The 14,938-nt window shown below is 47.3% G+C and overlaps 1 protein-coding gene across 1 annotated transcript; it reads right to left on the bottom strand.

Moving 5' to 3' along the window:
- Nucleotides 1-10,510: 10,510 nt before the first annotated feature.
- LOC123095077 (putative cyclin-dependent kinase F-2) lies at nucleotides 10,511-12,164 on the bottom strand. The gene has a single exon (XM_044516905.1). The coding sequence runs from the start codon at nucleotides 12,044-12,046 to the stop codon at nucleotides 10,763-10,765; it is 1,284 nt and encodes a 427-aa protein (XP_044372840.1). The 5' UTR covers nucleotides 12,047-12,164; the 3' UTR covers nucleotides 10,511-10,762.
- Between the last annotated feature and the right edge of the window lie 2,774 nt (nucleotides 12,165-14,938).

The following is a 14,938-nucleotide window of genomic DNA, read 5'->3' on the forward strand; positions in this document are numbered from 1 at the left end:
GGCACCCCATGACACACAAGTTGATCTTCGTGATCGTTCCTTAGCCGTGTGCGGTGCCCCCCTCCACCATATTCCACCTCGGTCATATTGTCGCGGAGTTTAGGCGAAGCCCTGCGCCGGTAGAATATCATCATCGTCACCACGCCGTCGTGCTGACGGAACTCATCCCCGACACTTTGCTGGATCGGAGTCCGGGGATCGTCATTGAGCTGAAGTGTGCTGAACTCGGAGGTGCCGTATGTTCGGTACTTGGACCGGTCGGATCGTGAAGACGTACGACTACATCAACCACGTTGTCATAACGCTTCCGCTTACGGTCTACGAGGGTACGTGGACAATACTCTCCCCTCTCGTTGCTATGCCATCACCATGATTTTGTGTGTGCGTAGGAATTTTTTTGAAATTACTACGTTCCCCAACAAGGAGAAGGACTACGACGCGCCGGAGCAGCCGAGGCCGTGGCGGGTCTCTTCCGCCCTTGCTGGCGAGGCGGGGAAGGAGGAGGCTGCTGGCTGCTCGGGAGCGCCGGCGCAGGCGGAGAAGGAGGCGCAGTGCCGCCACGCGCCGGAGAAGGAGGCGGAGTGCCGCCACGCGTGCCCTGATCGTCACTCGCCGGAGGAGGAGGCGCTGGAGGAGGCGGAGTGCCCTAACTCCTCGTCAGAGGAGGAGGAGGCGGAGGCGTCCAGTTCGGAAGGTTGGTGAGCTCCTTCCGCCATAGGCATGGAGTCTTCAGAGCAGAACTCAGCCTAGTCTCCCCTTCACTGGTAGGGTGGTCAAGCAGGAGGTCCTCAAATCCCTCCGTTATTTCATCCACCATCACCTTAGCATATCCTTCTGGAATCGGCTGGCAGTGATAAGTTGTGCCGGGTCCACTAGGATAAACTTGGCCAACAGCTGCCTTGACCTTCAAATTCATCCATAGCACCATAATGTGGCAATTTTGAGACTCAGTGATATCATCCACGGGATAGCTGGCAGGAGCCATCAAGACATGCTCCGGCTGAAGCAGCTCGGTGGAAGCCACGCTGCTTCTCCGCTGAGATGGCAGGGTAGCTTCGGGGGAAGCTTCGGCAGGTCATTTGCTGCGATCTGCTGCTTCTCGTTCCCCTTCTCGTTCCTCTAGCCCCATTACCCTTTCGTGCAGCGCCTGCAGTTGGCCCCGCTCCAGTTTCTTCCTCCTCTCATGGGTTTTGTAACCCCCTGCGTCCGGAAAACCAACCTTCCACGGAATGGAGCCTGGCGTGCCTCATGTCCGTCCAGGGTGCTCAGGATTCCCGAGGGCCATTGTGAGCTCGTCCTTCTCCCTGTCTGGAACGAACGTCCCTTGCTGCGCTGCATCGATATAGTGCCGAAGGTTCTTGACTGGTATTTGCAGTTGCTCGTCCGTCCAATGGCACTTCCCTGATACAGGGTCCAAGGTTCCGCCAGCCCCGAAGAACCAAGTCCGGCAACGGTCTGGCCAGTACATTGTCTCTGGTTCGATCCCTTTTTCAAGCAGATCATGCTCAGCCTTGGACCACTTAGGCCGGGCTTTGAGGTAGCCACCTGACCCCGTGCGATGGTGAAGCATCTTCTTCGCAGCATTTTGCTTGTTTGTCGTCGACATCTTCTTACTCTTTTCCGATGTCTTGTGGGCCACAAATGCGGGCCAGTGATCTTTGATCTTCTCATATTTGCCGATGAATTCTGGTGTCTTTTGTTTGTCGAAAAACTTTTTCAGCTCTTTCCTCCACCTCCTGAATAGGGTTGCCATCTTCTTAAGAGCACAAGACTTGATTAATTGCTCTTTAACTGGCTTCTCCGGATCCTCCTCTGGCGGTAGGGTGAAATTTGCCTTCAGCTGAGTCCAAAGATCTTCTTTCTGCATATCATTGACATAAGACACCTCAGGGTCTTCCTCCTTAGGCTTATACCATTGTTGGATGCTGATCGGGATCTTGTCCCTAACAAGAACCCCGCACTGAGCAGAAAATGCGCGCTTTGTCCGGATGGGTTCAATCGGTTCGCCGTCGGGCGCGATTTCTATGATCTCAAACTTTTCATCCGAGCTCAACTTTTTCTTCGGGCCTCGTCTCCTTACCGAAGTCGTGCTCGATCCCGAGGGCTAGAAATTATAAGGAAGAAAGACGAGAGTAATTAATATGTGTACATATACCAAAACAATGGATGCATCAATTAACTAGTCAGCACGGGCTTAACTAATATATATATACCTGGCCGGACTCGGTTCGGTCACCGGAGCAGTCAGCACGGTCTCCTTCTTGTACCTCCATTGTGTCATCGGAGCCATCATGAACATAGTCCTCTTCTTGTACCGACATTAATGGGCCGAAGCCATCATGAACATAGCCCTCTTCTTCACCCAGTCCTTCCTGACCATCGGTGTCATTGAGAAATGACGCAACTTCATCACTTCCTTGTGCAATTATGTCCCCCAACATCGCTTCTGTTTCTTCGTCTCGGGAGTGCTCCATAGTTTCTGCAAATATTTACAACATGTCAATTATTATTCAAACATGGTACAGATGGATATATATATATTAGTGGCAAACGTAGAACTAGCTAGCTAATCACAATAAAGAATCATGTTAGTGGCCTCGACGCTGCTTCTCTAGGGTTTGGGGTCGCCTCGACACAACGCTTCAAGGGTTTGGGGTGGCCTCGACGACAACACTCTTTTAACTTGGTAAATTTGGGTGGCCTCGAGAGAGTTAATTTGTCGGGTAGGGGCACGGCGGGAGGGGGTAGGAGACCAACATCGTTTTCTCTCTAGGGTTTGGGTGTCCTCGAGAGTTTTGGTCGAGTGAGAGGGCCGAGGGGGGTGCTGCCGTTGTATAAGTTATCACGGTCGAGAGGGGGTATATATATCGACCGCCCCTCATGTCGAAGTTATCTTGAGGGGGTTATATCGACAACGATGCGACATACATATACATGGGAAAATAATGTTATCGGGGAGGGGGTATCGGTACCCCCCTCATGTTGAAGTTTCTTCTTTCTCCTCTATTCCTTTCTTCTTCTTCTCCTCTTCTTTTTCTTCTTCTCCCTCGAGAAAGAAAAATAAGGAAAAGGAAGAAAAGAGGAAGAAGGAAGAAGGAAGAAGAAGAAAAAAAAAGAGGAGAAGAAGAAGGGAAAAGAGGAGAAGAAGAAAAATAGAAAATTTCTATTTTTCTTCTTCTCCTCTATTCCTTTCTTCTTCTCCTCTTCTTTTTCTTCTTTTTTCCTCTTCTTATTTATTTCTCCTCTTCTTCCTCTCCTCTTTTTCTCCTTTCTTCCTCTTCTTGTTTTCCTTTTTCCTCTCATTCTTTTAGTATTGCTTGTTTAAAAAAAATGTTCAAATAGAAAATTTCGAAAAAACAAAGGTTTTGCCTAATGCATTGTTCATATGAATATACAAATATTTGCATATTCTACAATAATTAATATCACCAAAAAAAATCTATGAACAGAAAAAAATCCTAACTTTTCTAAAAATCTATCTTTTGCATATATGAAAACATTAATACACATATGAACAAAAAATACATATATGAACAAAAACATGCTCTGAACAATTTTTTTATACATTTTGAACATCTACATACACATAGCCACATACATACACATATACATTATATATATATATATGAACAAAAAACTAAACTAATAAAAATGAAAAAACAGAGCCGCATAGCCACATACATACACATATACATTGAACAAAACAATTAAACTAATAAAAATGAAAAAAAACAGAGCCGGGGTGGCGCGGCGGCTCACAGCGGGGGCGGCTAGCGATGACGATGGTGACGGCGGGGGCGGCGAGGGCGCCGGCGCGCGGGGGCGGGACGGGGCGCGGGCTCGGGGAGGCCGGCGACGAGGACGACGCGGGCTCGGGGAGGCCGGCGACGAGGACGGCGCGGGCTCGGGGAGGCCGGCGACGAGGACGGCACGGGCTCGGGGAGGCGACGGCCTTGGCGGCGGCAGCGACGACGGCGAGGTGGAGTAGCCTGGCGGCGTCGAGGAGGTCGGCGTCGTCAGGGGCAACTGGCGATGAAATTCTGAATTTTTGCAAAGTGTTTGCTTATATAGCAAAGCTATTGGTCCCGGTTCGTGAAACCAACCGGGACTAATGCACCCTTTAGTCGCGGTTGGTGCCACCAACCGGGACCAAAGGCCTCTTTTTTGGCAGCCCAAAGGGCGGGAAGCGGCGGCCTTTGGTACCGGTTGGTGCCACCAACCGGGACCAATGCCCCCCCTCTTTAGTCCTGGTTGGTGCCACCAACCGGGACCAAAGGCCCCTGTGCTACCCGCGTCGGGGCCAAAGTTTAGTCCCACCTCGCTAGTTGAGAGGGGCGCGCAGTGGTTTATAAGCCCCACTGCCGCACCCCTCTCGAGCTCCTCTCCACCGCAGGCTTTCGGGCCTACTTGCTATTGCTTTGCCTGATGGGCCTTCTGGGCCTACTGCGGGCCTGAATCCTGGCCCATAGCAGGGTTTCTAGTCGTATTCAGGCCGTGGTGGCCCAGTAGGAGGCATTTTTTTTGTTTTTTTTGTTTTCTTTACTTATTGTTGCTATTTTTATTTTATTTTAAATTTTTTTGTTTTGTTTTCTGCATTATTTATTTTCTTTTTTTTTTCTTTATTTTTCAATTCTTTTTGCTTTTAGTTTTAGGAAAATTATAAACTTTCTGTTAGTGCCATTAGTTTTCAAATTTGAAAACACCTTTTTTTTGTTTTCTTTCTTGCTTTATTTATTTTATTTTGTTTCTACTTACAACAAAATACTTATTGTTGCTATTTTTAATTATTACGAGGGCCGAACCATAAGACATTAAAGCATTTCAAATGAACTCTGAAAAAGTTGAAAGTTGGCATGGTATCATAAATTGACCCACATAGCATGTGCATGTACAAAACGGACAATGGTATCATACTCGTCAGTTACAAAGTTGGCATGGTATCATCATAATAGTTGCGGGAGAAAGTCTTCACTTTTTCTTCGCTTGTGTCATTTGCTTATTGCGCCGTAACCATGGATAATCTTCATCGTTTATCAGGATGCTGGGTCAGCCTTGACTTTGAAGGGAGGAATTTCATGAAACTTTTCATAATCTTCAGACATGTCTGTCTTGCCCTCCACTCCCACGATGTCCCTTTTTCCTGAAAGAACTATGTGGCGCTTTGGCTCATCGTATGATGTATTCGCTTCCTTATCTTTTCTCTTTCTCGGTCTGGTAGACATGTCCTTCACATAGATAACCTGTGCCACATCATTGGCTAGGACGAACGGTTCGTCAGTGTACCCAAGATTTTTCAGATCCACTGTTGTCATTCCGTACTGTGGGTCTACCTGTACCCCGCCTCCTGACAGATTGACCCATTTGCACTTAAACAAAGGGACCTTAAAATCATGTCCGTAGTCAAGTTCCCATATGTCCACTATGTAACCATAATATGTGTCCTTTCCCCTCTCGGTTGTTGCATCAAAGCGGACACCGCTGTTTTGGTTGGTGCTCTTTTGATCTTGGTCAATCGTGTAAAATGTATTCCCATTTATCTCGTATCCTTTCCAAATCAATACAGTCAAAGATGGTCCCCTGGACAACAAGTACAGCTCATCACAAACAGTGTTGTCACCTCTGAGACGTGCTTCCAACCAACTGCTGAAAGTCCTGATGTGTTCACATGTAATCCAGTCGTCGCACTGCTCCGGGTGTTTGGAGCGCAGACTGTTCTTGTGTTCATCGACATACGGGGTCACCAAGGTAGAGTTCTGTAGAACTGTGTAGTGTGCTTGAGACCAAGAATATCCGTCCCTGCATATTATTGAGTCCCTTCCAAGCGTGCCTTTTCCAGTCAGTCTCCCTCATACCGCGATTTAGGGAGACCTATCTTCTTAAGGCCAGGAATGAAGTCAACACAAAACCCGATGACATCCTCTGTTTGATGGCCCATGGAGATGCTTCCTTCTGGCCTAGCGCGGTTACGGACATATTTCTTTAGGACTCCCATGAACCTCTCAAAGGGGTACATATTGTGTAGAAATACGGGGCCCAGAATGACAATCTCGTCAACTAGATGAACTAGGACGTGCGTCATGATATTGAAGAAGGATGGTGGGAACACCAGCTCGAAACTGACAAGACATTGCACCACATCACTCCTTAGCCTTGGTATGATTTCTGGATCGATCACCTTCTGAGAGATTGCATTGAGGAATGCACATAGCTTCACAATGGCTAATCGGACGTTTTCCGGTAGAAGCCCCCTCAATGCAACCGGAAGCAGTTGCGTCATAATCACGTGGCAGTCATGAGACTTTAGGTTCTGAAACTTTTTCTCTGCCATATTTATTATTCCTTTTATATTCGACGAGAAGCCAGTTGGGACCTTCATACTAAGCAGGCATTCAAAGAAGATTTCCTTCTCTTCTTTGGTAAGAGCATAGCTGGCAGGACCTTCATACTGCTTTGGAGGCATGCCGTCTTTTTCGTGCAAACGTTGCAGGTCCTTCCGTGCCTCAGCTGTATCTTTTGTCTTCCCATACACGCCCAAGAAGCCTAGCAGGTTCACGCAAAGGTTCTTCGTCACATGCATCACGTCGATCGAAGAGCGTACCTCTAGGTCTTTCCAGTAGGGTAGGTCCCAAAATATAGATTTCTTCTTCCACATGGGTGCATGTCCCCTAGCGTCACTCGGAATTGCTAGTCCGCCGGGACCCTTTCCAAAGATTACATGTAAATCATTGACCATAGAAAGTACGTGATCACCGGTACGCATGGCGGGCTTCTTCCGGTGATCTGCCTCGCCTTTGAAATGCTTGCCTTTCTTTCGACATTGATGGTTGGTCGGAAGAAATCGACGATGGCCCAGGTACACATTCTTCCTGCAGCTTGCCAGGTATATACTATCGGTGTCAAGTAAACAGTGCGTGCATGCGTGGTATCCCTTGTTTGTCTGTCCTGAAAGGTTACTGAGAGCGGGCCAATCGTTGATGGTCACGGCAACGCCTTTAGGTTAAATTCCTCCTGTTTGTGCTCATCCCACGTACGTACACCATTTCCATTCCACAGCTGTAAAAGTTCTTCAACTAATGGCCTTAGGTACACATCAATGTCGTTGCCGGGTTGCTTAGGGCCTTGGATGAGAACTGGCATCATAATGAACTTCCGCTTCATGCACATCCAAGGAGGAAGGTTATACATACATAGAGTCACGGGCCAGGTGCTGTGATTGCTGCTCTGCTCCCCGAAAGGATTAATGCCATCCTCTCTTAAAGCAAACCATACGTTCCTTGGCTCACTTGCAAACTCATCCCAGTACTTTCTCTCGATTTTTCTCCACTGTGACCCGTCAGCGGGTGCTCTCAACTTCCCGTCTTTCTTACGGTCCTCACTGTGCCATCGCATCAACTTGGCATGCTCTCCGTTTCTGAACAGACGTTTCAACCGTGGTATTATAGGAGCATACCACATCACCTTCGCAGGAACCCTCTTCCTGGGGGGCTCGCCGTCAACATCACCAGGGTCATCTCGTCTGATCTTATACCGTAATGCACCGCATACCGGGCATGCGTTCAGATCCTTGTACGCACCGCGGTAGAGGATGCAGTCATTAGGGCATGCATGTATCTTCTGCACCTCCAATCCTAGAGGGCATACGACCTTCTTTGCTGCGTATGTACTGTCGGGCAATTCGTTATCCTTTGGAAGCTTCTTCTTCAATATTTTCAGTAGCTTCTCAAATCCTTTGTCAGGCACAGCATTCTCTGCCTTCCACTGCAGCAATTCCAGTACGGTACCGAGCTTTGTGTTGCCATCTTCGCAATTGGGGTACAACCCTTTTTTGTGGTCCTCTAACATGCGATCGAACTTCAGCTTCTCCTTTTGACTTTCGCATTGCGTCCTTGCATCGACAATGACCCGGCGGAGATCATCATCATCGGGCACATCGTCTGGTTCCTCTTGATCTTCAGCAGCTTCGCCCGTTGCAGCATCATCGTGCACATCGTCTGGTTCCTCTTGATGTTCAGTAGCATCACCGTATTCAGGGGGCACATAGTTGTCATCGTACTCTTCTTCTTCGCCGTCTTCCATCATAACCCCTATTTCTCCGTGCCTCGTCCAAACATTATAGTGTGGCATGAAACCCTTGTAAAGCAGGTGGGTGTGGAGGATTTTCCGGTCAGAGTAAGACTTCGTATTCCCACATATAGGGCATGGACAACACATAAAACCATTCTGCTTGTTTGCCTCAGCCACTTCGAGAAAATCATGCACGCCCTTAATGTACTCGGAGGTGTGTCTTGAACCGTACATCCATTGCCGGTTCATCTGCGTGCATTATATATAATTAAGTGTGTCAAAAATCATTACAGAACATCATGAATAGATAATTAAGTGACGAAATTAATAGAAGTTCATCATCACATTAAAACCAAAGTACATACATAGTTCTCATCTAACAACATAAAGCTCTGCAGAGCATCTAAATTAATTAACCATACACTGAAACTATGTAAAACATTTCAATGCGAAAACAAATGCGATCATAATCGCAACCAATGTAACAATTGATCCAATGGCATAATGATACCAAGCCTCGGTATGAATGGCATATTTTCTAATCTTTCTAATCTTCAAGCGCATTGCATCCATCTTGATCTTGTGATCATCGACGATATCCGCAACATGCAACTCCAATATCATCTTCTCCTCCTCAATTTTTCTATTTTTTTTCCTTCAACAAATTGTTTTCTTCTTCAACTAAATTTAACCTCTCGACAATAGGGTTGGTTGGAATTTCCGGTTCAACAACCTCCTAGATAAATAAAATCTATGTCACGTTGGTCGGCATAATTGTCATAAACAATAAATGAACCAATAATTATGAAAAGATAATACATCCGAATCATAGACAGGACGAGGGCCGACGGGGGCGGATACCAAAACCATCGCACTATATAAGATGCAATAATAAAAGTAAGAAAATTATACAAGTATTTATATAAACATACAAGTAAGATTTTTTTCCTTTCAGAAAGAAGATAAGAACAAGAGGCTCACCACGGTGGTGCCGGCGACGAGATCGGCTCGGGCGATCAACGGCGGTGAAGACGGGGACGGGACGTGACGGACCGCTAAACCTAGACAAATATTGAGGAAAATGGAGCTTGGAGGTCGAGCTTGGAGAGGAGAAAGCTTAAGTAGTGTGGCTCGGGCATTCCATCGAACACCTCGTGTGCATAGGAGGTGAGCTAGAGCACCACAAAGCTCTCCCCTTGCCGGCCACGAAAAACAGAGCAGTGGGAGTGCTCTGCTCGCGGGCGAGGGGTATATATAGGCAACTAATTGGTCTTGGTTCGTGGCAAGAACCGGGACTAAAGGGCAGCCTTTGGTCCCGGTTCAAACCTCCAACCGGGACCAATGGTGGTGGGCCAGGAGCGAGGCCCATTGGTCCCGGTTCGTCCCACCAACCGGGACCAATAGGTCCAGTCGAACAGGGACCAATGGCCCATGTGGCCCGGCCGGCCCCCGGGGCTCACGAACCGGGTCCAATGCCTCCATTGGTCCCGGTTCTGGATTGAACCGGGACTAATGGGCTTGCCCGGCCTGGACCATTGCCCCCTTTTCTACTAGTGCTCGTTGGGGAAGGATCTGAAGATTTATTAGTCGACGCCGCCATCGCAATCGCCGAAGCCATGACGATGAACAACCCAAAATTCTAAGAAACTAAGGCCTTAAACAATCCAGACGCATGGATCCGGCGACCCCCCTCACCACCGACGACCGAGGTCGTCAGCGGAGGGGAGCCGCCGGAGGACGGCGGCGTAGGAAGTCGCCCTGGCGGCAGGATGCGATCGCCTTTCTTTTCTTCTCCTGGAAGAAAGAAAGCAGAGTAGACACGTCCAAGCGTGTTGTTCGTTGTTACGCTTTTTATTCCTTTTTTTGGGAATTGCTAATTGCATGTAGTATGTATGTACCTTTGATTCCTGGGTGTATATACACCTAATATGGGGAAAAGAATTAATAATTTTAAGAAAGTCGAAAAGTTTAGAACTTTTTCAAATAATTTGCACTAGTATATAAATTTTCATGAATAAAAAACTAGCGTTGACTTTAGGGCAAAAAACAAGATTTATTTACTATATAGGTCACTATTCATGCTATTTCGGCCGAAATATTTGTTTATTCTGAAAAGAAGTCAATAGTTTTTTTTCTTTTTTGTGGATTTTTTTACAAGTACCATGCAAAGTCAAGTTTATTTCAAAAATATTTTCAGAATTTTTGAGTGTTTATTTAATTACTATGTTTTTCATATAGGGTGTATATACACCTATAGAAATGTATCACTGTCCAAAATGTCATGTATGATGCAATGAAGAGGGCAAATAGGAGTAAAAGAATATCTAAATGGTATATAAATAAATACTTAGCACATTTCATGCACTTAATTAGTATGATGCCCTCAAATTTGCGATGGCCACTCCGCTAGATTAACAAAAGGACATATATAGAAGTAGAAGGGCAATGATGATGATATATACAGTATTAAACATGACTGATTTACAACATGCTCAGTTCGAGGGACATCTCATCTCCAAGCAATTACATATAGCTAGATGGACAGGGGCGGCGATGACAAGCCCTTTCCAAATTAGCAGTACAAGGTTTCAAAAAGTCAGCAGAAAGACAAAACCACCACCGTACGTGGAGTTCTTCATGCTAGGATTTGCACCGGGAAGCACATATGCTAGCAAGCATCTAGCTAGCTACGCCTACACTACATGGCCTTGTTCCACATCGCTAGTGGTATTCTGAGCACGTTCTTCATCTGTGGTGTTGCCGGTGGGATGACCTTGATCCGCTGCAGCAGGTTCTCCTTCGTTCCTGGCGTCGCCGGTGGGATGATCTTGATACGCCCAAGGTTCTTCTTGGGTGTCGCCGGCGGAGTGAACTTGATCCGCAGCACAGTCTTCTTCTTGAGTGTCCCCGCCGACACGATCTTGATCCGCATAACGTTCCTTACTGGCGGCAACGACTTTGACACGTCGTCGGTGGGGGTAGGGAGCTTGGGCTCGAACCACGGGAGCTGGAGCGCGGCGGCCGTCGTCAGCCGCCTAGCTGGGTTGCACTCGAGAAGCCCTTTCAAGACTTGGAAGCCGTCCTGGGACAAGGTCTCCCGGGGGAAGAGGTTTCCCAGCGTGTTTGTGTTGTGCTGCTGCGCCTGCGCGGAGAAGAACACTCGCGGCACCTCGGCCGCGACGAAGTCCGGCCACGTGCTCTCGTCCGGGAAGCCAAGAACGCGGAAGATGGCCGAGAGCTGGGCGGCCCTGTCGTCCTTCTTGTCGGCCTTGAACAGCATCCTGCCGGTCAGCATCTCGGCCATGACGCATCCCAGCGACCACACGTCGACGCCCGCGTCGTAGTCCGGCCTCCCCAGGAGCATCTCGGGGGCCATGTAGGGCATGGTACCGGCGAACTCGTACGGCTTCCTCGCGTTCTTCAAGGACATGGCCAGCCCGAGGTCGCAGAGCTTTAGGATCTTTCCTCCTTCCCCGACCAGGATGTTGTGGGGCTTGATGTCGCGGTGGAGGATGCGGTGGTTGTGCATCTTGTTGGCGCCGGTGAGGAGCTGCCACATGTAGGCTTTCACGATGGCCTCCGGTAGCGGCGGCCTCTCGGACAAGAAAGCGTGGAGGTTGGGCCCGACGTAGTCCATGGCGAGGCAGAGGTTGTAGGTCTCAGGGTCGCGGAAGAGTCCGTGGGAGCCGACGACGTAAGTGTTCGGGGTGCAGGCCTCGAGGAAGCCGGCCTCGTCCTGGATCTCTTTGTTGGCGGTGACAAGATCGCCGCTGCAGCGGAGGACCTTGATGGCGACGGTCTTGCCCGTGACGCGGTGGCGCGCCTTGAGGACGGCGCCGAAGCTGCCCTCGCCGAGGCAGGGCGTGTCATCGAACTCGAAGGCCGCGGTGCTGCCGATGCGGACGCGCCTCCTCTTGCAGCAGGAGATTTCTGGTTCTTGATCCGTCCCGTGGCCGGCAGCTGGTCGCTTGCCGGCAGCCATGGCGCTCGAGCTGGACTAGGGCTTCGCTTCGCGTGGACTTGATGCGGGGCTTGGCGATGGATCGGAGGTGGAAGCAGGAGATCGAGGAAAGGGGGGAGGGAGCTAGGGTTGAGCTAGAGCAACGCAAACATTTCTGTATATATAGATCGTGCATGAATGCGCGATCGACTAGGCTACGTATTGGGTACTGACCGCGCACCACCCGGATTCCATCCATCAGCCCTGCATGCGTATTCTTTAAGCAAACCGCGTGCAGATGGAGTTCGATATTGCTCTGGCTATGGATGCTGATGGAGTTTGCTATGCTATCCGTATTGTGATTGTACTCGGAGTAAATCGAGTCAATTGCATGGCTTGCATGTTGTGCTAGCGTGCATTACAAGTCAAAGGATGTTGCCATACGGACGGTTTAGTCAAAGTTGGAGTTGGCTGTTGTGCGCATGGCCGAGTATGTTTCTGTGTGTGCACATGTACATATATGTGGGCCCGACTATACTATTACTCCCTCCGGTCCCTGCATATAAGAATTGTCTGAAGTCAAACTTCATAACCATATTTGTATGAAAAAATATTAACATCTACTCCTGAATCTAATGTTAAACTTATGCAGTATGAAATTAAAGTCATGACGCATGTAATGTTGTTAATTTCGCATTCTGAATGTTGGTAATTTTTTCTATAAACTTGATCAAAGTTTACGAGGTTTAACTTCAAACATACAAACTAAAAAGGACCAGAGGGAGTACATAACAAGCATTTGGCTGATGATTTTCGTCTGCTTTTCAGTCTAACTAGAGAGTGACATAGGCTTTGCCGCGCCATTTCTCAGTCATAAGTTACAAAATATTATTTGCAGGCTCTTACGGTTAGAGGTGAACAATTTTTGTAACAAAAAACAAAGAACTGAACTGAACTGAGTAGGCTGATATTTCTGGTTTATTCGATTTATGCTGTTCAGTTTGGTGTTTTCATCACACTACTAGGAAAAACACTACCAGTAGCGTCGGTTTTCTGCATACCAATAGAGTGGGTTCCCTCGCTACTACTAAGGCGCTACAGCTAAATTTTAGGAGTAGCGCCTTTTTTACCCCGCGCTACAGCTAAAAAGTTAGTAGTAGCGCGGTGCCACCCATACTATCACTATTCCACACCTACGCTACTCCTATCCTGAGCACTAGTAGCGTGCCATTTCCCACCCATGCTACAGCTATCTAATTAGAAATTAAAAAAAAAAGTCAGATGCAGTAGGAACATTTTAGCAAATCAAGACATGGCCAGTGCAATAAACTAAGCTCACAGAACCATCTTAGGAATTGCAGCATTCATGGATGAAACATTGAACATCTCATCTCAAAGAGATCACGAGATCCCATTTAACATCAGACACAAACAACCAGACCACTTATCTAGATGTATCTACCAAGACCGGAGTGCAGATGCCGATGGACCCGAATCCTCCCCCCCCCCCCCCCCCCCGAATGATGGCATCGAGGTCCTCCACCTCGGCGACCTCCGGCGTCGCGATCATCTGTGCGACGCGGTCGCCGGGCTTCCCAGTGAAGTTCACCTCTGAGTGGTTGAAGAGCACGACGCCCACCAGGCTGCGGTACTTCGTGTCGATCACCCCTGCGGCCAAGTTGAGAAAGTAGAAACTTGTTAGTACGCGTTAGGGTCCAAATCTAGCTTGCTCAAATAGAGATATAGTGAATAGAGATACAGGGAAGCAGTACACCTACCAGGTTGAAACGAGCTTGCTCAAAGTGATGATCTGGCACTGTGGAGCTAGTTAGTGATCATGGCTTCTAACAAAAGTTCGATAATGTGAAATAAAGAAAGGAACTTACATCCTCAACTGCAGTTGCTTTGTCTTTCATTGTTCGTTTCTTCAAGGATAAACACCTTTCATGAGCCTGGGTGAGAACACAAATCAGTCAGCGAGACCCTTTTTAAAAATAAACCCGACTTTTGTCAAAAATGCAATAACAGCTACAAATGATAGCATGCTGATCAACAACAGAAATTGAATAAAGCTATCATATCGGCGCAACGCTGCAGTAAAATGCAGCAAAAAGTAGATTATGCTTATACTAGATTAATTTTAACCATGGGTCACTGTTTTAGCAACAAGGAGTTAGTAGACAGAAAAATAACACAGAAATAGTATCTGCACATTATAGCAAACAGACTCCTTCTGATTATAGTGAAAGTTGGCTATCATATTGGCAGGTTGACGGGAACAGCTTAAACAAACACCAAAACAAAAATAGGAGAATATACAACTCTATCATTTTGTTCATAATAAGCCAACATATTGAACTTTGTTATTGCTGCCACAAGATTGACCCCATGACACAAGCTTCAGAATCACCTTGAAGACATGTTTAATATTGTAACTTTGAAATGAACTTAGAACAACATTACCTGGTCGTACAGAAGGCTAGCCTTGTCAAAACACTTTCGGGCATCCTGATCACCACCTACTGCACTCTGCTTGTCCTAATAGCAATTTCCCCTTGACTGGTTCCAACTACTACTACTCATCCCCATATGTACTTGATACCATCAATAGACGCTGTACCTGATCTAATTGGAATTCTACTGAACTAATCTACTCTGCAAAATAACACAGGAAGCCTAGTAGTTGACAGAAGATGTGTAATTAATCTTCCTCTCTACTAGTTAGACCTGATCTTTATGTAACCATTAATGTACTTGGGACCATTAATAATAGGTGATCTACTATGCAGTATGAATTCTACTGAACTAATCTAGTCTGCGAAATAACATGCCTGGCCTTAGTTGATTATTAGTGAGGAAGAAGTACTGCTAGGATAATCATGAAATCTCAGCACATTTTGTTATTGACGCCTATGTTGGGGAACGTTGCAGAAA

The sequence above is a fragment of the Triticum aestivum genome, chromosome 4B (assembly GCF_018294505.1).
Source record: "Triticum aestivum cultivar Chinese Spring chromosome 4B, IWGSC CS RefSeq v2.1, whole genome shotgun sequence".
NCBI lineage: Eukaryota > Viridiplantae > Streptophyta > Magnoliopsida > Poales > Poaceae > Triticum > Triticum aestivum.

Coding starts and splice junctions, on each gene's coding strand:
- LOC123095077 (XM_044516905.1), bottom strand. CDS start 12,046: ATGGCTGCCGGCAAGCGACCAGCTGCCGGCCACGGGACGGATCAAGAA.